The sequence below is a fragment of the Sapajus apella genome, unplaced genomic scaffold (assembly GCF_009761245.1).
Source record: "Sapajus apella isolate SASKATOON/1434 unplaced genomic scaffold, GSC_monkey_1.0 scaffold38, whole genome shotgun sequence".
NCBI classification, from domain to species: Eukaryota; Metazoa; Chordata; class Mammalia; order Primates; family Cebidae; genus Sapajus; species Sapajus apella.
In genome coordinates, this window is record NW_022436978.1 from 17,696,347 (window position 1) to 17,719,156 (window position 22,810).

Below are 22,810 nucleotides of genomic sequence, written 5' to 3' on the forward strand. Positions count from 1 at the left end.
AAAAAAAAAAAAAAAAAAATCAGCTGGGCGTAGTGGCAGGCACCTGTAATCCCAGCTACTTGCGGGGGCTGAGGCAAGAGAACTGCTTGAATCCAGGAGGCAGAGGTTGCAGTGAGCTGAGATTGAACCACTGCACTCCAGCCTGGATGACAAGATTGAAAAACTCCGTCGCAAAAAAAAAAAAAAAAAAAAAAAATTGTATTAGCCACAATTCTAAGGCTCGATAACCACTTGTGGCTGATAGCTTCCTTTCTTTGCAGCCTGGATCTATTAATTAAGATAAGAAAACAGATCCAAGGTGGTTAGATTGTCCCTTACAGTGTTAATCTATGAAAGAGACCAGAAGAGCTTCCTGATTCCAAACCTCTGCTCTACCACTAAGGGAGATTACCTGGCCAAAGGCAGAATTACTGAGGTAACAACATGTTTTAAAATAAAATTAGTCTGGGTGTGATGGGCCTTGCACCAATAATCCCAGCACTCTGGGAGGCTGAGGTGGGCGGATCACCTGAGGTCAGGAGTTGAAGACCAGTCTGGCCAACATGGTGAAACATCATCTCTACTAAAATACAAAAAAATCAGCCAGGCATGGTGGCTCGCGCCTGTAATCCCAACTACTTGGGAGCCTGAGGTATGAGAATCATTTGAACCCAGGAGGCAGAGATTGCAGTGAACTGAAATCGTGCCACTGCACTGCACTCCAGTCTGGGCGACAGAGTGAGACTCTGCCTCAAAAAATATAAAATAAATAAATAAAATAAAAGAAATAAAATGCTAAATAAAAAACACTCATTTTGTATTCATTCAAAGTTAACAAAAATAACAATTTAGGCTAAGCACAGTGGCTCATGCTGTAATATCGACAATTTGGGTGGCCAAGGCAGGTGGATCATGAGACCAGCCTGACCAACGTGGTGAAGCCCCGTCTCTACTAAAAATACAAAAATTAGCCAGGCGTGGTGGTGCGCGCCTGTAGTCGCAGCTACTCAGGAGGCTGAGGCAGGAGAATCACTTGAACCTGGGAGGCAGAGGTGGCAGTGAGCCGAGATCACGCCATTGCACTCCAGTTCAGGGCAACAAAGTGAGACTCCATATGGAAAAGAAAAAAAATTTAAAAAGTGCCTCAGGTCTTAGTCCAGTTCTTTCACCCATCCCAGAAACAGACTCACCTGATTCAGCTGGAAGAATGACTCATTGTGTAATGTTGCATATGAAGTCCCACATCTGAGAGAACACTTTTCCTACAGCTGTTATCTGATGTAATACCATTAAGCTTAAAAATACTCTAAAACCCCCCAGCATTTATCAACATCTTGAATCAAGCCATTTAATGTTTGTTCATATTCATTTATTACCTGCTGTAATTCAGAATATAAATGAATATTTTTGGACAGGCCCAGAACCCAACTATTACATTCTAGGTTTAAAGCTTTTAAAAAGTAAGAGTAAGGTCTTCTTGTTTCTTTACCCTTCTCCATCTGCTCTGCAATTAATTTTAGATGGCCTCAGAAAATCGTGGGCTTTTACATAAAGAAAATCTTTAAAAAAAAAAAAAAATCAGTAAGCTTAATTTATTCTTCCTTAATGCAGATGGGAATCTAAAAACACCCAATTATCCATAAACCTAGAGGGGATAGCCCAGCAGATATCTAAACTCCCTGCACCATACTACTTCCTCAGCGGGCACCTGTCTTCCACAGTTGGCCAAGAGTCTTACGAGATTATCTACAAAGATGATTCCCAGTCCAGCACCATCTTCACTTATCCATTCTACAGACTTCATAATCTGTGTAGTCTTTTCCCACCTCCCAGGTAATCTCAAGAACAGTGGCTCCCACTAAAATGGCTGGGGTTCCTTAAAGAAAACAGTTATTTTTATTTTATGCTCACTTAAGGGACTTAAAAAAAACTTTGACTTTTGCTGCAAAACTTGGGGACTAGGAGGAGAAAAGAGAGGAATTTGGGGAGAAGGGTGGGCAGAAAGGAAGAAATCAATGAGTTCATTTGTACTGCTAAGATAATTCATTTTTCATACAGCATTTAGAAAAAAGCTTTTGCTGTCATATTTGGGTATATATTTGAGCTTCTGACAAACACATTTAAGAGGATATAGCTCTGTATTGGATATTTAAAAATAATCCAGGTCTGCTTCTGTCTCAAAAGAATAATACTGTGTAATATGTACATGTCACATTCAAGTAAATGCTAGCTCAGTAAGACCAGGCACATCTGCTGAGGCATGCTTTCATTCTGATGTAATAAACAAGTGAATGGAATGTGTAACAAATGACCAATGATAATATTCCTTCTGAACTCTTCTTGTCTGACTTGTAGATTTTACGAAAGGAAACATGAGCAGTTGTTAGATATTATCAAATCAACTTCCAAACAAAATGTCTGGCTAATCCTCTTTAGGTTCTGAATCAGTTGAAATTGGAAATATTCAGATGATACTATGAACTGTTAGGGAAAAAAAATCTGCTTTTTTGTTTTGTTTTGTTTTGAGACAGAGTCTTGCTTTTGTTGCCCAGGCTGGAGTGCAATGCAGTGATCTCAGCTCACTGCAACCTCTGCCTCCTGGGTTCAAGCGATTCTCCTGCCTCGCCTCCCAAAGTGATGGGATTACAGGCGTGAGCCACCATGCCTGGCCAAAAAATCTGTTACCATATACAATTTGACTATGAGAAAGAATTTTCTCTATATTTTGAAACAAAAACTGAATATAGAAATAAATGTAATGATGGGACTAAAATAAGACTACTGTCATCCATTTCTCCAATTTAAACTTTTTAATCTCCTTAAAAAACAGTCTCATAATAAAAAGTAAATGTGGGCAAGGTGCAGAGACTCAGGCCCATAATCCTAGCACTTTGGGAAGCCAAGGCAGGTGGATCACCTGAGGTCAGCAGTTCAAGACCAGCCTGGCCAACATGGCGAAATCCCATCTTTACTACAAATAGAAAAATTAGTCAGGTGTGGTGGTGGGCGCCTGTGATCCCAGCTACTTGGGAGGAGGAGGCAGGAGAATTGACATTGACTGAACCCAGGAGGTGGAGGTTGCAGTCAGCAGAGATTGCGCCACTGCACTTCAGCCTGGGCAACAGAGCGAGACTCTCACTCCAAAAAAAAAAAAAAAAAAACAGATACAAAAAGCCACATGTTGTATGATTACATTTATACAAAACGTCCAGAAACAGGCAAGTTTATCAACACAAAAAGTAGCTGCCAGGGGATGAAGGGAGAAGAGAATTGAGAGTGACAGTTAAGAGGTAAGCAGTTGCTTTTTGGAGTGATGAAAACATTATGGAATTAGATAGTGCTGATGGTTGTGCAACTTTGTGAAAATACTGAAATCCACTGAACTGCACACTTTTAAATGGTGTCTGTCCCTGTCTGTCTGTCTGTCTCTCTCTCTCTCTCTCTCTATATATATATATATATATATATTTTGAGAAAGGATCTGTCTTTGTCACCCAGGCTGGAGTGCAGTGGTACAACCATAAGTCCCTGCAGCCTTGAACTCCTGGGCTCAAGTAATCCTCCCACCTCAGCCTACCAAGTAGCTGGGACTATAGGTATGCACCACCATGCCCAGCTAATTTTTTATTTTTATTTTTCAGTAGAGACAAGGTCTCCCTATGTTGTCCAGGCCGGTCTTGAAATCCTGAGTTCAAGCAATCCTCCTGCTTTGGCCTCCCAAAAGTGCTGGGATTATAGGCATGAACCACCACGCCTAGCCTAAAACAGTACATTTTATGTGAATTATATTCCATTTTAAAAAGTATATCCACACTCTCAAATAAACTAAAACTTAAAAACAAAATACACAGGCCAAGCGTGGTGGCTGAAGCCTGTAATCCCAGCACTTTGGGAGGCCGAGGCAGGTGGATCACTTGAAGCCAGGAGTTCGAGACCAGCCTGGCCAATGTGGTGAAACCCCATCTCTGCTAAAAATACAAAAATTAGCCTGGCATGGTGGTGGGCATCTGTAGTCCCAGCTACTCAGGAGGCTGAGACAGGAGAATCGCTTGAACCTGGGAGGTGAAGGTTGCAATGAGCCGAGATCACGTCACTGCAATCCAGCCTGGTGACAGAGAGAGACACCGTCTCAAAAAATTAAACAACAAAAAACAAAATTCATAACAATCGCCAATAAAAGCAGTGCAGGTAAAGCTGAAGCCCTCCCCACCGCATTCTCCTCACCCTCAGCTTTCATTACAACCACCTAGCAGGTTGCCCCACAGCTCACTCCTCAGACAAGCAGGATAAACAGCCCTCGCCTGGAACTGGTTCTACCTCTCCATGTTCTCAGTCATCAAAGTTCACATGCCTGAACATCTCACAATTACTTTCCAATGGCTCAGATTTCACCTCCACCTTCTCCGCTTACTGAAATGCTCTTCATCCTTCAAGAATCAAATTCCGACTCATCCAAGAGATGAACTCCAGCCTTTGAAGCTTTTTTTTCCCCTAACTACCACAGAACAGATGATATGGAAATAATCTGCTTCAGGCTGGGCACAGTGGCTCACGCCTGTAGTCCCAACACTTAGGGAGGCAGAGGCGGAGGCAGGCAGATCACTTGAGGTCAGGAGTTCAAGATCAGCCTGGCCAATATGGTGAAATCCCACCTCTACTAAAAATACGAAAATCAGCCAGTCATGGTGGCGCATGCCTGTGATCCCAGTTACTGGGGAGGCTGAGGCAGGACAATCACTTGAACTCAGGAGGCAGAGGTTACAGTGAGCCAGGATCGTGCTACTGTACTCCAGCCTGGGCAACAGAGATGCTGACTCAAAAAAAAAAAAAAAAAAGAAAAGAAAGAAAAAAAACTATCTGCTTTGTAAGTCTCGTTTTCTAGAGAAAATCACAACAACCCCCACAGTCCACTGGGTATCATAACAGAAAACAGACTGAAAGCAAGGCAGCACCAAAGGCAGAGGATAGAGAACAATCCAAGAACGTGGCAATGAACATTCATATAAAAATCCATGGTTGATGAAAAGAGGACAGGATCAACTATTTCTGAGAATCTATCCTAAGGAAATACGGGGTAATGTACATCATGTGTGGGCTGCACTCAGAGATCAACAACCTAAATGTTAGTTCTCCTCTTCCTATGGATTTTATAATAGAAAATAACCCACAGCAGACTATAGCGCATCCACTATGAACATGAAGGCATTTGCAACTGAAAACCATGTGGGGAGAGCTCTGCATGCTGTATGTCAAGCTACATATTTTTTAATATCTAAAGAACTTTTGATAATCAATTAGGAAGTAAGAAAAGAGGCCAGAGAACAGGAAAATAAATTCACAAATAGCCAATAAATGTGGGGGAAAAAAAGTTCAAACATACTAGTAGTCAATAAATGAAAGAAACGGGCCAGGTGTGGTGGGTCACACCTGTAATCCCAGCACTTTGGGAGGCCGAGGTGGGTGGATCACGAGGTCAGGAGTTCGAGACCAGCCTGGCCAACATGGTAAAACCCTGTCTCTACTAAAAATACAAAAAAAAAAAAAAAAAAAATTAGGCAGTCGTGGTGGCACATGCCTGTAATCTCAGCTGCTCAGGAGGCTGAGGCAGGAGAATCACTTGAACCCTCAAGGCAGAGGTTGCAGTGAGCCTAGATCATGCCACAGCACTCCAGCCTGGGCGACAGATAGAGACTCCTTCCCAAAAAAAAAAAAAAACCACAAGACACCATTTTTCATCAATCAAGTTTAGTTTTGAGGCAGATGGAAATAGGGACAGGTCTTTCTCATCTGCACTCATTAGTTTCATTTCCTCACATCCCATTAAACTATTCTAATCTGGTTCCCACCTCCCAATTCCAGAACTAGGAACTAGGAAGACCAACACCCAAAACCAATAACCTCCGTGCTGCCAAATCCAACTGACAACATTACTGAACATCTCAGAAGCCCTGATAAAGGGACCAATTCAACATCTTCCAGAAACATCTGTAGGCTGCCATGATGCCAGCTTTTTCTCCTACCTCACTTGCCATTTGCCGGGTCCTTTCCTCAACCTTCTTCCTCTACCAGACCTAGCGGTATTTGAGTGTCTGAGCCCTTTTCACTCCTCTATACGCTTTCCCCTCAGTAATCTCACACAGCACCATACCTCTGAATATCATCTACGTACCGATCACTCCCAATTTATTTTATTTTTAAAGAGGGTCCTGGCCAGGCGCGGTGGCTCACGCCTGTAATCCCAGCACTTTGGGAGGCTGAGGTGGGCGGATCACAAGGTCAAGAGTTTGAGACCACCCTGGCCAACATGGTGAAACCCAGTCTCTACTAAAAATACAAAAATTAGCCAGACGTGGTGGCGCGCCCCTGTAGTCCCAGCTACTCGGGAGGCTGAGGCTTAAGAATCGCTTGAATTCGGGAGGCAGAGGTTGCAGTGAGCCTAGACAGCACCACTGCACTCCAGCTTGAGCAACAGAGCAAGATTCTGTCTCAAAAAAAGAAAAAAAGAGTAAGACGGAGTTCTGCCTTGTTGCTCAGATTGCCCATGCTGGCGTTGAACTTCTGGGGTCAAGCTACCCGCCCAGCCTCCCAAAGTGCTGGGATTACGGGTGTGAGCACCGCTCCCAGCCATTCCCAGCATTTTATCTCTAGCTCCAGCCTCTCTCTTCCTTGAGTTCCAGCCTTCTACCTCCAACTGCCTCAAAACACCGACCTCATAACTATGTACAAGTTAATATATCCAAAATAGAATTCGTTATTTTTCCCACCTCAAATTTCTCTGTTCCATTCTTCATCTCAGTAAACGGCACCATCTACTCAGTACTCAAAACAAGGCCCAAAAAAGCAAAGACTCCTACCATTCCCTCACCAACCCAAGTCTTGTTCCTTCTACCTTCAAAACATTTAAAATCTGTTTACTCTTCCCCATCTCCCCGCCATGGGCCTCGCAAGCTACTGCAATGGGCATAGAACTAACCTCGTGGGTTCCTCCCCAGCCCTCTTCCTCCACTCAGCAGTCAGATCACGCTACTCACCTCCTCAAAACCTTCAAAGGCTTCCTGGAAAAAGTAAACTCCTAATCAGGGCATCACCTGCCCAATCTTTTCAAGAGTATACACAAACAGGAATATACAACCAAGGATAGTATCTCTAGACCCTTGGATGCAGGGCATTTTTTTTCTTGTTTTGCTTGTATTTTGAAATTTTTCTACGCTGACTGCTTGCGACTCATTAAGAAAGGGGAAATGCTATTGCTAAACACTATGTAATATTATTTCGCATTTTTTACATGTCAGAGAGAAAAGGGAATGGAAAATGTGGGTCGACTCTGTAACTGCTGATGAAAATACTAGCAAACATCAAACTCAGAAAATGATGTGTCAGGCCTGCAGGATTCCTGATGGCATGCTCCTCCTCTCCTCTCCATTTCCCAACAGAATCCAGCTGGAGATGGGAAGAGCCTCATTGTCTCCGCAGTCTGGCCACAGCCCTCCAAGCCAGCCTTTCCTGCAGGGGTCCTCACTTCCCGAGGCCCCCACTGCGCCCCGCACTGCCCCATCCCTGGAGCCCCGCGGCCTCCCCCACCCCTCCCCTCCTTCCCGGGGAGGGCTGCTCGGGATGGCGACAGGTTGGAGGGGCAGTGCAGGATCCTTTCGGTAAACCCACGACTTGCTAGTACTGGGGCCAAATCTTGCCGCCTCCAGGGCCAGGAGCTTAACGTCCCGCAAGCTCCGGCCGCCGTGGCTCCGGGACCCGCCTCCCCTCAGCGCAGCGCCCGGCTGAGAAGGAAGCCCCAGCCTCACGCTCCAATTCCAGGCTCCCGCTTCGGCGGCCCCCGGTCCCGCACCTGGGGTCCTCCCGGCCCTCCTCCTCGGCCCCGGGGACTCACCGGGTCCCGCCGCGGCGCGGCCGGCCGATGGGGGAGGGGCACGCACGTGCCCGCGCCGCCCCCGCCCAGACAATGCACCGGAGAGCGGGGCGCGCGCTCGGCCGGCCCCTTCCTGCGCCCGCCAACACTCACCCTTTCCCAGCGTCTCTGGCTGCAGCGCGGGCCCCGCCGGGCGCCGCGAGAGAGCACGGCGAGGTGAGGGGGCGCGTGAAGCCCCGCGGAGCCGCCCCGCCACGAGGCTCCAGCGACTCCGCAGCCCGCGGAAGCACACGGCTCGGCGGCGCCCGCCCGACCCGTCCCGCTCCGCGCGTCAGCAGCTGGACGCGTCGAGGCGCGCGCGCGGCGGCGGCGGCGGCGGCGGCGGTAGTGGCGGCGGCGCGCGCGCGGCACCAGGGCGGGGCTCGCAATGATGGGGGCGGGGCGGGGCAGGGCGGGACGGATCTCGCAGGGATGGGGCGGGGCGGAGCGCCCATAGATGGGATGGGGGCGGGGCGTGGCAGGGCGGGGCGGAGCTCGCAGGGATTGGGGCGGAGCGGAGCTCTCAGGGATGGGATGGGGGCGGGGCGGGGCCGGGCGGGGCGGGGCGGGGCGGGGCGGGGCTGGCCCAGGCAGCGACCACGGCCTCCGAGGCCACTTCCTGGTCAGGGTGGGCGAGGATTTTCGCAAAGGCACTGTCGTCCATCACTTTCCTGCCCTGGAAGATGGCGAATTCTAGCCCCGAATTTGACAGAATATTCATGCAGCCGTCGTGTATGACCTTCTGTATTAATCACAATAGTCACTGTGATTTTTGTGTGTGCTGCCTTTTTTTTTTGAGACAGAGTCTCGCAGTGTTGCCCGGGCTGGAGTGCAGTGGCGCGATCTCAACTCACTGCAACCTCTACCTCGGGTTCACGCGATTCTCCTGCCTCAGCCTCCCGAGTAACTGGGATTACAGGTGCCTGCCACCACACTGGCTAATTTTTTGTATTTTTAGTAGAGACAGCGTTTCGCTATGTTGGCCAGGCTGGTCTCGAACTCCTGACCTCAGGTGATCCGCCCACCTCACCCCCCATGTGCTGGGATTACAGGCATAAGCCACTGTGTCCAGCCGTACATGGTGTATTTAATGCTTAATAAAAATGTGCTAAAAGATTTACTCCTATAACCCCAATAGCAAGATCAGCAAATTGCACATAGTTTGCACTCAAAAAGTATTTATCGAATATATGGATAGTACGAACTAACTTCAAGGCCCTGCATGACCAAGGAATAGAGGAATGTATAATATGTCACCCCTGGCCTCCTGACCTGAAGTATATTAGAGGTAAAAGCAGATTAGCAATATTTGTTCAGGCCAGGCAAGGTGGGTCATGCTTGTAATCCTAGCACTTCAGGAGGTCAAGGAGGGTGGATTGCCTGAGGTCAGGAGTTTGAGATCAGACTGGGCAACATGGTGAAACCCCATCTCTACTAAAATACAAAAAAAAAATAGCCAGGCATGGTGGCCGGCGCCTGTAATCTCAGCTACTGGGGAGGCTGAGGCACAAGAACCTGGGGAGCGGAGGTTGCAGTGAGCAGAGATCATGTCACTGCATTCCAGCCTGGGCAGCAGAGCAAGATTCTATCTCTAAAAACAAATCCAAACCAATATTTGTTCAACAATGTATTTGCATTTCTATTCTGTGTTTTGGGACTGTGTTCCAACCCCTATGTTAGGCACCGAGGCCTAAGAAGTGAACGAAACAGACTTTCTGCCCTTGTGAAATGTATAGTCTAATTACCATTTGACAGGGAAGTTTAATCTAATCAGAAAAGTCAAGAAAGGCATCCTTGGCCAGGCTCGGTGGCTCACGCCTATAATTAATCCCAGTGCTTTGGGAGGTTGAGGTGGGAGAATCTCTTGAGCCAGAAGTATGAAACTAGTTGTGGTGATAGTGAGACCTGTCTCTAAAAAAAAAAAAATTTAGGTCGAGTGTGGTGGCTCACACCCATAATCCCAACACTTTGGGAGGCTGAGGTGGGTGGATCACCTGAGGTCAGCAGTTTGAGACCAACCTGGCCAACATGGCTAAACCCCATCTCCACTAAAAATACAAAAAGTAGCTGGGTATGGTGGCATATGCCTGTAATCCCAGCTACTTGGGAAGCTGAGGCAGGAGAATCCCTTGAACCTGGGAGACAGAGGTTGCAGTGAGCCGAAATTGTGCCATTGCACTCCAGCATGGACAAAACTCCAACTCAAAAAAAAAAAAAAAAGGCTTCCTTGAACCTTAAGCTAAGACTCAAGAGATAATAGGAACTGGGGAGATAAACATACATTTCATGGAAAAGGGGGTGAGGTGAGAGGTCAGGATGAGTGTGCTTGTATTCCCCACTCGAGGTTTAACACTGAGGCAGGGAGCATAGAAATACCCGGGTAAGTGTGGAGGAAGCTGGAAATTAACTTCCTCTGGTCCAGTTTGGAAGGCTGTCCAGTTCTGTAAGAAGGCTCAGGCAGTGGGGCTCAGAGCAGGCCGTGGCATCGGGAGGAGCTACTCCTGGCTGATTTTTGTATGCGGCACCACGCCTGGCTAATTTTTGTATTTTTAGCAGAGGTGGGGTTTCAACATGTTGGCCAGGCTGGTCCTGAACTCCTGACCTCAGGTGATCTGTCTGCCTCAGCCTCCCAAAGTGCTGGGATTCCAGGCCTGAGCCACCGTGCCCAATGGAAAAGTAACTGTTATTAAAGTTAGTCCAGTGGTTCCAGGAATGCTGAGGCTGACCCAGGAGAAGCAGCCCATGGCTGGGAGTTCTCCTGCTGGAAGCAGCTGCCCAACAGCTTGAGGGGCTCAACTCGGGGAGAAGAGGGCATCAGAGGAACTAGGAGAGCTTAAGAAGGATGGTGGACCCCAAGCTGTGCCTGGCAGTGGGAGTGGGAGGCTGGCTCAGATGGAAAACTGTTGCTAGACTCTGATCCAGGGGTACCCATATCCCAGCCTCCTTCCTGGGAAGACCAGCCTCCCTTCCTAACAGGAATGGGACCCCCGGGATGTTTAAGGTGATGAAATACGCCCACCTGAATGCAGATACTAATTAGACTTGTAAAATGAGAACTCCAGTTCTTAATAGCCCCAATAAAACTGTTGGCCCAGCCAGGCACGGTGGCTCACGCCTGTAATCCCAGCACTTTGGGAGTCCGAGGTGGGCGGATCACGAGGTCAGCAGTTCAAGACCAGCCTGGCCACGATGGAGAAACCCTGTCTCTACTAAAAATACAAAAAATTAGCCGGGAGCAGTGATGTACACTGTAATCCTAGCTAATCGGGGGGCTGAGGCAGGAGAATCACTTGAAGCTGGGAGATGGAGGTTGCAGTGGGCTGAGATCGCACCATTGCACTCCAGCCTAGACAACAGAGCGAGACACTGTCTCAAAAATAAATAAATAGCAGAGAAGCACAAGGCAGGTATAGTTCATTTCCCTCCTCATTCCATTAAGACAGCAGGTGACTTTTATGTTTGTTTGTTTGAAGACGGAGTCTCTGTCGCCAGGCTGGAGTGCAGTGGCGCAATCTCGGCTCACTGCAACCTCTGCTTCCTGGGTTCTAGCGAGTCTCCTGCCTCAGCCTCCAGAGTGGTTGGGACTACAGATACCATCCTGCCACCATGCCCAGCTAATTTTTGTATTTTTAGTAGAGATGGGGTTTCACCATGTTAGCCAGGATGGTCTCGATCTTTTGACCTCATGATCCGCCCACCTCGGCCTCCCTAAGTGCTGGGATTACAGGCGTAACCCACCTCGCCCCCAACCCAGGTAATTTTTTTTAAGAAAAAAATTAAAGTATAATACAAGAGGCTCCTACTTATCTATTGCCCAAGGTTTTTCAAATGAGCCAATGAATACTTTTAATTCTTCCAATTTCTTCCCTGCTTTGCACATTGCATTTTTGTCCTGAGCCAGCTGTATGAAGTTATGTGTTGCTCTTGTTTGTGAGAACTATGTTCATCCTTCAGTATACATTGCATAATCTCCTTACAAGAAGCCTCTAAACATGGCTACATTTCGTAGAACCAGGAGAGCAAGACTGAGAGAGGTAAACGGCTCTACAGCAGAGCGCTGGTTGGAATCAGGTCTGATGAACCTCGGGCATTTTACAGACATAACTACAGAGGAATTAAATAAAATGAAAACACCTTTAACATTAAAAAGCAGTCTAAGAGGGGCTGGGCACAGTGGCTCACACTTGTAATCTCAGCACTTTGGTAGGCCGAAGTGGGCAGATCACTTGAGCCCTGGAGTTTGAGACCAGCCTGGACAACAGAGCGAGATCCCATCTCTACAAAAATAAATAAAAATTGGTCGGGTGTGGTGATCCTCACCTGTAGTCCCATCTACTTGTGCGGCTGAGGTGGGAGGATTGCTTGAGCCTGGCAAGTCGAGGCTGCAGTGAGCTATGATTGCACCACGGCACTCCAGCCTGGGTCACACAGTGAGACCTTGTCTCAAAAATAACAACAAAATAAAACCCCTAATTGCCATTTTATTTTGATGGCACAACTCTAAAACACCATAAAATCTAAGCATATATGTGCTTCTATAATATTTTTATATAATTTCAAAAACAATTTTGCCAATGCAAATTCGGACATTGCCTCTCCAGTTCATAATAACCCCAGGCTGGATGTGGTGTCTCACATCTGTAATCCCAGTGCTTTGGGAGGCAGAAGCATCGCTTAACGCCAGGAGTTGGGGACCAGCCCGGGTAAGATGACCTTGTCTCTACAAAAAATCATTAGCCAGGCATGGTAGCACACACCTGTAATTCCAGCTAGGAGCCCAAGAGCAGTTAGCAGTGATGGTGCCACTGCACTCCAGCCCCTGGATGACACAGCGAGACCCTGTCTCAAAAAAAAAAAAATAATAATAACTTTATGCTTTTTAAAAATGTGAGAACCAAATCAAAAGAACATTAGGTTGCAAATGTTACGGGTTACCTTGTGGTAATTTTAAAAATTTTGGGGCCAGGAGCGGTGGCTCATGCCTGTAATCCCAGCACTTTGGGAGGCTGAGGTGGGCAGATCACAAGGTCAGGAGTTTGAGACCAGCCTGGTCAATATGGTGAAACCCTGTCTCCACTTAAAAAAAAAAATTAGCCGGGCGTGGTGGTGCATGCCTATAATCCCAGCTACTTGGGAGGCTGAGGCAGGAGAACTGCTCGAACCTGGCAGGTGGATGTTGCATGAGGCGAGATCCTGCTACACCACTACACCCCAGCCTGGATGACAGCGAGACTCTGTCTCAAATAAATAAATAAATAAAAAGAAAAGAAAAATTTGAATAGGTAATGCTTTTGTGTATTTCAGACTAAAAAATTGATTTTCTATGTATTTATAATTCCTATATGCATGTATATATATACATACACACACATATATATGCAGATGCAGTAAAGTTTCCTTTTTATCTGTCCTTCGGCCACCATTTCCTCTTACACACTAATGTTTTTATTTATCCTTCCAGTTATTTTATGGACATAACAGTAAATACACATACATATTAACATATACAGTATTTCCCCCATCTCCATTTGGCACAACCCCTTAAATATATTTAAAATAAAACAGAACAACAAATTTTTGGTAAACAAAATTTAATACAACCATATAGTCAAGTAATCATGGTTAAAAGACATTTTATTAGATTACAACAACTTTAAAAAAATTAAACTATGCAAGAAATATATTTAAACAAAACATGTAAGTATTCACGTGCTAAACTTAACTGAGACCAATGAAATACAAAGCATTCTTTCCTCTAAGAAGACTCTGGAGCCTCTAATTGAAAGCAAATGACCTTAGGTCTATGCTAGTTGTAAAGCAGGTTATACTTTTGTTCAACTCTAAAATTGTATTGTCTTAGAACTCCAACAACTCTCAATAAAAATTTAAATAAAGAAATCAAGGGGGAGGGGTGATAGGGAAGGGGAGAATAAGTGCTTTTTCAAGAAAGTTAAATAAAAAAGCCTGGAGAGGGAAAAAATTGTACTTAAGTATGGAACAAAAATAAGTAGATACACTTTTTTGACATTCGATGTAGATACTGCAAATGAATTTACGTGGGTTTAATCAATGTAAGATAGATGTCTGATATCTTAAAAAGCACCTAGGTATCAAAAAATGAAAACAAAAAACATAATGAAATTAATGAAATTCCAAACACCCAATAATCTCCCTTAACATTCTCATTCTGCCAAGCAACCACAAGCTGGTGCTTATCACACAATTTAAGAAGGGGAAGTTTATTGACTCTACAGGAAGCAAATATGAACCTTATCTAAGGTAAGCTTCATTTAGATGGAAACACAAAGTTCAAATAGCATTAAAGAACTTAAGGCACATAAACAAATTCAGGTGCAGTTATTTTGAAACCATTAAAACAGATTCTTTTCTTTGGAACAATATATAAAATAAGTTATGAATGTTGCTGTTTTAAAAAATGTATGATAACCTTCAGCACTAGGAAAAGTTAATATCTAAGGCAATCACACAAATGTAAAACGTTCATATAAAACATTAAAAAATGTCTAAAGTATGTTGAAAGTGTCTCTGGAATTGTTAATTCACACTCCTGGCTCAAATGGTTTCTGGTGCCTAGCATTAGATGTGACAGTAACAATGGCTAGCTAGTCAAACCTGCTGCCCTAAAGGTCAACCAAATTGCTCCATTCTGGTTACTTGGCATGGTGAGTTTATTCATTTAACTAAAAAGAAAAATAATGGGGTGAGGTGATGTAAACCTGGCTTTCAATAAGATGCACAACAAATTCTAAAAAGGCCAAAACTCTGTTGAGGTTAACTGGTGTCTTGAGTTTACTAAAATAAAGGCAGTCCATAGGAAGCCTTGAAGAGACATTATCTTATCACTTGCACCACATAAACAGCAAGCTCTCCTCTCTGAAAATACAGGTCAGGCTCAGTGTCTCACGCCTGTAATCCCAGCACTTTGGAAGGCCAAGGTGGGCGGAACACGAGGTCAGGAGATCGAGACCATCCTGGCTAACATGCTGAAACCCCGTCTCTACTAAAAACACACAAAAAATTAGCCGGTCACACACCTGTAATCCCAGTTACTCAGGAGGCTGAGGCAGGAGAATCGCTTAACCTGGGAGGCAGAGGCTGCAGTGAGCCAAGATCGTGCCACTGCACTCCAGCCGGGGTAACAGAGTAAAACTTTGTCAAAAAAAAAAAAAAAAAAAAAAAAAGAAAATACAGTTTGAAGTAGATGTCATCTTTTTCCACATATAAATTTCAAGACATAAAAGGCACACACAAACAATTCAACTCCTCTCTTTTCATATATGGGTTCTCACAGCAATTTAAAAAATCTATTGCCATATCCAGACAACAGGAAAAAAAGAATACCTGGTTTGCTTATTGACAAAAGTGGTATAATTGAACCTTTGTCTTTCCTGAGTTTCAAAAAGGCTATTTGACAGTAGAGATACATAAACAATTCATATTCACTAAGAGAAAATGTATCACTCCACAAACATTTTCATCTTTTTAAATATAAAAGAATTAATGTTCAACCACCACCATGTGTGAAGCCCCTTTATCAAATTATACTCTAGAATCATGAATTGAAGACTATTTAGTTATGGCACTTTACACCCCAAACAGGCAAAAGTAACAAGTTAATACCCTCCCTGAGTATTTACATCATCTTAACACCTGGTTTAAATGGAGTAAATACCTATATTTCAGTCACCTAGGAATCAAAAGGTTACTGAAGATTCAATACGATAGTAATTCACACCTGTGCAGTAAAGTCGGTGTGAAGGTGAGAGTAGAAAAGGAGGAAGTTCTACTGTTGTAAAAATTAGACCACTTGTGTAGCCAACTCACAAAGAGGAAAAGCACAGAGAAGGTTTAAGTTTCATGAAAAAAAAAAAAAAAAAAAAAAAAAAAAAAAAACCAATTGTACTTTTCTGTTCTACAAAGCATACCTTTTAATTCCCTTTCCAACTGATTTATCACAGCTGGGTTTAGCAAACTCATCTCTTCTGACCTTGTAAAACTATATTGTCGTAAATATTCTGATTACACATAAGTCATCTTTACTAATACTCCTCATGTACTTTCAAATGTAAAAAAGTTCTAGAAATACCCAAATAAAAAAATCTTCCATAATTGAATTTAACATGGTCAACTAATTTTTACTTTATGTGTTTTTCTGATCATCACAGACTGCTAAAATTCTTGGTGTTTGTATATATGTGTGTATACCACCATACAATCTATCTACATATATACACATGTACATATAGATTATAAACCAAAGGTTCATATGATCATCTATCAAAAGAAAAATCTTTATGTGATGACAGAATGAATACAATCTGACACCAATTGATATACCAATTTGACACCCTTTTGATATATGAATTCTACTCAAATTCTTTTTTATCAAGGGTAATGCTATTATTTATCAAGAATTAGTAAAGGAAGATAATTTAAAAATCAAAATCATCAGCTGAATAACTTTAAAAATAGTTATTTAAATTTTTTAAGATTCAACCTAAGTTTTTGGTGGCCTTCAATATAAATTGTAACTACTTAATTTATGTAGTTTTAAATTATGTAGAGAAAAAAATTAATATTGGTGTGAGGTCTGTGTTTAAACAAATTCTGTTTTTCGGGATTTCATTTCAAATTTACTATAATAAACAAATGGCTATTAAAATAAATGTATAACAAAATAAATAGTTAATACTTTTTACAATAGACAAAAATGCTAGAATACAAAGTTACCTCAGAAAGTCTTTTTTTACGTGAAGTCCTGTATTCATGAAATGGGCATGATCTTACAAATACACATGAAAAATAACGACTATCATTTGTAGAATCTCAGCATTTACAAAATACTTTTTCACACATTATCTCATTTACTGTAAAGAATTTCTGAACTAAGTAGATTATATCATCTATGAGTATAATGCAGATCTTTAAAATTAAAACACAAGTATCCAAACTGTACCTACAGTCTCATAGAAAATTGTTTTCTGAATTGCTGTTATCACAAAATGGTATATATCATTTTAAAACTGTAATTTGAAAAATAAAAATTCCCTAAAAATTTGTAATTTTTTTAGAATTTTCTTCAGAATGTAGATTCTAGCTAAGCATTAAAGCTTTAAAAATGTCTATGTGAAATCTCTGTACCATTCTAGGATGAGAAAAAAATGTAGCTTACCAATGTTAGGCTTTTTATTTCAACCTTGGTTTTAACAAAATTCTGGTGACACTCTAATTACATATTTGCATCATCCCTCCTATCACAAGAAATATACAAATTATAATGTGAAAGACAACAGTGTCTGGAAGAGAAACTACAGCAGTCTACCTAGAACATCCATAAATGCTGTAAATTATGTCCGCCCACCCAGAATCACAATAATCACTTATGCTGTAGTTCCTGCCACATCCATCTATTTGCATTAGAAAAAAAATTCACATTCCTCTCTGAAAACTGATAAGCTTTATGAAGTGGAGTTGAGAAACCTAGAAAAAAGCAGTCTGTTGCAAAGAAGCTTGAAAATGTTGATTAATATTTTACACAATGGGTACCAAATGAAAGACTTACCTTAAAGATGGGAACCAAGATGGGAACTACTGCTAAGTTTTTTCAGATAACTAATTTTAAAAGAAAAGTGGACCCACTGAGATAGGTGGTCCCTGCTTGATGCTATTAAAGGTACCTTAACAGTAGAGACTCTCAGGAATTTTAGCTGTTCACTAGAAAGTAGGATAATCAAGGAAGGGGTCCTCACCAAAGCACCAGTCTCATGAGGTCAAACCCTATTGGGCTAGGGAAGAAACCTGTCCCTATTTTTCTTTTCCTTTCTCTTGAGACACAGTCTCACGCTGTTGCCCAGGCTAGAGTACAATGTGTGTTCACAGCTCACTGCAGCCTCAAACTCCTGGGCTCAAGTGATCCTCCTGCCCCAGCCTCCCGAGTAGCTGGGAGTACAGATGTGAGCCACTGGGCCCGGCTGTCCATCCTTGTTTTTCACAAGACGATACTGCAAAAATGGGTTTCAACTGCTTTATCAAGTTAAGAAAAGAAGCTTTCTTAGAGGATTTAAGAGATGATGCATAAAAACTTTGAGAGCCATAGTGGGTTATTTTTCCTTCAATGGCCATTCCATTTTTTCCCTAAGAATTAACTTGTAATTTTAATCCCCCTTGTAGGGTCACTTATTTTTATATCTCCTACCTAACTTCCCCTAAAAACATGTTTAATATAAGACAGACATTCTAAGAATAAAGTCATAATACTTCAGTGTTTTATGATACCTGAATTGTTGTCATTACATTTTTATCAATTACAGAAAAAAATCCTTCAATAAAATTAATCAATCTGGATATACTTTGTTAACAACAAAGGTTTGTAAAACTATTTTTTTTCTCCTAGAATGCATTCTAAGCATTAACTTTTTCAACCTAAATGATGCCTCAAGTCATGCAATTTTCTGTACACATATGACAAAATAAGGAATATACAGAGAGATAAACATATATATTAAGTGAAGACACCATTCACACGTTCCTAAAAGGTATGCAAACAGGCATGATTTCCCAATTCACATAGGCTTCTCACAAATACTTACAAAGGTACACTCTTCAAAGGCCAAGTAACAACCACCATTACCTTTAACAAAAAAGTTTTTTTTTTTCAATTACAAGAAAGGCTTTATTACAGTTTGAAAGATTGATATTTTGAGGTGAAAGGCACCAAATTATTATTTTTACTATTTTTTGCATATGGCACAAAGGAGATATGTCAAGTTCCCACTCTAGAGTTTTTAAAACCTCTCATCTTGGGTCGGCGTGGCTTCTTCAGTGAGGTATCCCAGCTTTAGAGTTTAAAGCATTTCTCATTGTATCTATGAATAGTCACACAGCCATGGTAGGACACTGGCCTGGGCATTGCGGCGACCCCTGTGATGATACTTGTTGCAGGATCATAACAGAGAATAGTGTCTGTGGCTTCTCCATTTTCCCGTCTTCCGCCCAGGATATATATTTTACCATTACACACAGACATACCACAGTTTTCCTGTTTAACCAAATACATTAAAAATAAAATTAACCATTGAAGATAAACGATTTTGTAACAAACAGAAAAGCAAAATAATGCTTTAACACAGCCAAAAAAAGAGAGACATGATATAAGCTAAGCTCCTTTTGCCCAACTCTGTGCTGTGAGTGCTGGATAATTTTGCATGGATAAAATGAATGTCAAGACAGATCATATGTTAGCTGCAGCCATAAGAAATAATGAGATCATGTCCTTTTTAGGGACATGGATGGAGCTGGGGGCCATAGCCAAACAAAATACTGCATGTTCTCATTTATAAGTGGGAGCCAAATGATGAGAACACAGAGACACACAGAGGGGAACAACACATACTAGGGCCTTTCAGAGAGTGGAGGGTGGGAGGACGAAGACGATCAGGAAAATAACTAGCTAATGGGTACCAGGCTTAATACCTGGGTGATGAGACAATCTGTACAACAAACCCCCATGACACAGTGTACCTATGGAACAAACCTGCACTTGTGCCCCTGAACTTAAAATAAAAGTTGGGAAAAAAAAGATTCTATGTTAGTAATTGGAGCCAAGATGTGGGAGGTAGGATGTGGACTGATGAAATGCTTTTAACTTAACGGTAGTTAAGCAAAAGCATTTCAAAGAGCCTGGCTTGCTTCTCCTATTACAGGAAGGTTATTACAGAAAGTGGTGGTTACATGACCAAGGAGTAGGAACAATATTCATTATATAGGATTACCCACAAATTGAATGAATGAATAAGAGAAAGATTTATAACTAAATTAACAAAACACTGTTATTAGGAGCCTTGGCTGGGCCATGGAAATGACTCAAATAACATCTTACAGTTAACTTCCCACACAATGGCATTCTTAGCTAAATTTTACTATTCCCTGTCAATAATACAGTTACTATATATAAAACAAATACTCTTGCAAGAATGAGAGTGATTCTTCAAAAACCTGGTCGGGCGTGGTGGCTCATGCTTATAATCCCAGCACTTTGGGAGGCCAAGGCAGGTCGATCACTTGAGGTCAAGAGTTCAAGACCAGCCTTGTCAACACAGTGAAACACTGTCTCTATTAAAAATACAAAAAAATTGGCTGGATGTGGTGACAGGGTACCTGTAATCCCTGCTACTGGGGAGGCTGAGGCAGGAGAATCGCTTAAACCTGTAGGGCAGAGGTTGCAGTGAGCCGTTATCATGCCACTACACTCTAGTCTGGGTAACAAGAGCAAAACTCTGTATCAAAAAAACCCCAAAAAACCCAAAACCTATACTAACAATTGACTCACTATCACATGGATCTGATTATGCTACAGGTTAGATATTATTCCATTTCCAATTAAAGTTTCACTTTAATTCAGATAGTTATTGCATCTTATAATCTTATAATCTTGGTTCCACATAACCAACAATGAAATAGGTTCTACCAATGAGTTCAATAAGCATTTTTACTTGACCAAATTTGTTGTATATAAATTTTGCTCTTACAGAAGAAATTAAATCTTGGTGGATTTATATAATAGGATACTATCTTTAGGTCGGAAAGAATTTGTGAGTACTTAAAAATGCCTATATTATATAGTTTGTTTTGTTTTTGCTCTGTCGCCCAAGCTGGAGTGCAGTGGCACAATCTTGGCTCACTGCAACCTCTGCCTCCTGGGTTCAAGTGATTCTCCTGCCTCAGCCTCCCGAGTAGCTGGGATTACAGGAGTACATCACCACGCCCAGCTAATGTTTTGTTGTTTTTGTTTTTTTTTTTATACGGAGTCTGGCTCTGTCACCAGGCTGGAGTACAGTGGTGTGATCTCGGCTCACTGCAACCTCTGCCTCCCGGGTTCAAGTGATTATCCTGCCTCTGCTTCCTGAGTAGCTGGGATTACAGGTGTGTACCACCACGCCCAGCTAATTTTTATAGTTTTAGTAGAGACAGGGTTTCACCAGGATGGTCTCAATCTCTTGACCTCATGATCCACTGACCTTGGCCTCCCAAAGTGCTGGGATGACAGGCGTGAGTCCCCACCCCTGGAAATTTTTTGTATTTTTAGTAGAAATGAGGTTTCGCCATGTTAGCCAGGCTGGTCTCAAACTCCTGACCTCAGGTGATCCGCCCACCTTGGCCTTCCAAAGTGCTGGGGTTAGAGGCGTGAGCCACCCTACCTGGCCTATATTAGAGTTTATAGACACCCAGAATGACTTAGCCCATTGTCATATAGTGAATGACACTTTTATTCAGAATACCATACTCCCATGAATTGCACCAATTATGGGACAAACTCTAATATTCTTCATGTAAAAGCACAATGAGCTCTTTCTATAAATTCTAAAAGTTCTGAATATAATAAAAACAAACAAAAACCTTGGTTTTCAGGTATAAGCTAGTTCCCAATATTGAACCTTAGTTATTTTGATGATGATTCTAAAACAATATATAATTACATGATCTGGTAATTAATATTATTTCAGATAAAAATGCTCAGAATTAAATAAAGCAAACAACCTTGAAACCAAGTATTCATATCAGGAAATTACATCTATCAGATATAATAGTTTCTTTCATGCTATGTAAAATACCATTTACTCTATGTGTTTGTTTATACTATATAAAAAACTTAGTCTTCACTCAGGAGTAAGAGCAGCTATAGGAAAAATAATTTATCAATACATAAAGTTTTAATTGTTATTTTCAAAGACTGAAATATCCTAATATTGCAAAAAAAATACCTCTCATTATTTTTATATGCTTAAATGTTAAAATGTCAACAATAGAAAGAATCAGGTTTCTTTTCATTTAATTATTCTAATCTTGAATGACATTGTAAATATCTGGGGTCCATTGTAAAAAAAAAGAGAGAGAGAGAAAAAGTCTTCATCATTGACTTTTTAAAAAAATCTCATAATTTTTTTAAAGGATGTTCCTGACAGAAGTTAAAAAGCAAATTATGTTTAGAATAATAAGTTGTGTTTTTAGGAATTATGAAAAGTAAAAAGAGGCATGGAGATGGTGAAGAACAAACAGAAATAAGTTGGGTCCATTAGGACTGTAAAAAATAAACACCTTGTGCCCGCTTTGGCAGCACATATACTAAAATTGGAATGATACAGAGAAGATTAGCATGTCCCCTGCACAAGGATGAAACGCAAATTCATGAAGTGTCCATATTTTTTATATAATAAAAATAATAAGCCGGGCGCAGTGGCTCACGCCTGTAATCCCAGCACTTTGGGAGGCTGAGGCAGATGGATCACGAGGTCAAGAGATCGAGACCATCCTGGTCAACATGGTGAAACCCCATCTCTACTAAAAATATAAAAAATTAGCTGGGCATGGTGGCGCGTGCCTGTAATCCCAGCTACTTAGGAGGCTGAGGCAGGAGAATTGCCTGAACCCAGGAGGCGGAGGTTGCGGTGAGCCGAGATCGTGCCATTGCACTCCAGCCTGGGTAACAAGAGTGAAACTCCGTCTCAATAAATAAATGAATAAATAAATAAAATAAAATAAAAAAATAATAATAATAAAATAAACACCTTATTTTTTTCAGCTCTTTTTTACATTTAATATTCTAAGCATTTTCAAAAGCAACAGTACTGGGTTTGTTTAACTGTATACAATGAAATTCGTTTGATTTATCCATTTTCATTGGCTAGCATTAAAAGGGTAGACAATCACACCTGGCTCAAACATTACCTATCAATAATATGCGCATACGGTGGGGCGTGGTGGCTCATGCCTATAATCCCAGCATTTTGAGAGGCCAAGGCGGGCAGATCACCTGAGATCAAGAGTTCAAGACCAGCCTGGCCAACATGGCAAAACCCTGTCTCCACTAAAAATACAAAAATTAGCCGGGTGTGGTGCCATGCACCTGTA

The 22,810-nt window shown here is 42.2% G+C and overlaps 2 protein-coding genes, 1 long non-coding RNA gene and 1 other non-coding gene across 15 annotated transcripts in view; 2 read left to right on the forward strand and 2 right to left on the reverse strand.

Moving 5' to 3' along the window:
• Nucleotides 1-8,187, reverse strand: part of YEATS2 (YEATS domain containing 2) — a 101,471-nt gene extending 93,284 nt beyond the window's left edge. For 5 of the 9 annotated variants that reach the window (XM_032298454.1, XM_032298458.1, XM_032298460.1 and 2 more), the window contains exon 1: nt 7,997-8,185. The gene's annotated coding sequence lies outside the window, so the exon portion shown is untranslated. Of the gene's footprint in view, nt 1-7,641; nt 7,748-7,778; nt 7,802-7,822; nt 7,846-7,996 lie in introns of those variants that run through there. The other 4 variants (XM_032298457.1, XM_032298456.1, XM_032298455.1 and 1 more) reach the window with 4 other exon arrangements.
• Nucleotides 8,188-12,987: 4,800 nt separating this feature from the next.
• Nucleotides 12,988-15,238, forward strand: LOC116564961. The gene is made up of 2 exons (XR_004275173.1): nt 12,988-13,057; nt 14,998-15,238. It is a non-coding gene; the product is annotated as an uncharacterized LOC116564961 (long non-coding RNA).
• A 1,285-nt stretch (nt 15,239-16,523) lies between these two features.
• Nucleotides 16,524-22,810, reverse strand: part of KLHL24 (kelch like family member 24) — a 48,565-nt gene continuing 42,278 nt past the window's right edge. For 3 of the 4 annotated variants that reach the window (XM_032298471.1, XM_032298472.1, XM_032298469.1), the window contains one exon: nt 16,524-18,941. In XM_032298471.1, coding sequence (XP_032154362.1) covers nt 18,741-18,941 — 201 coding nt within the window. In that variant the 3' untranslated portion in view covers nt 16,524-18,740. The remainder of the gene's footprint in view (nt 18,942-22,810) is intronic. The other variant, XM_032298470.1, reaches the window with a different exon arrangement.
• Nucleotides 22,001-22,107, forward strand: LOC116565061. Its single transcript, XR_004275229.1, has one exon. It is a non-coding gene; the product is annotated as a U6 spliceosomal RNA (small nuclear RNA).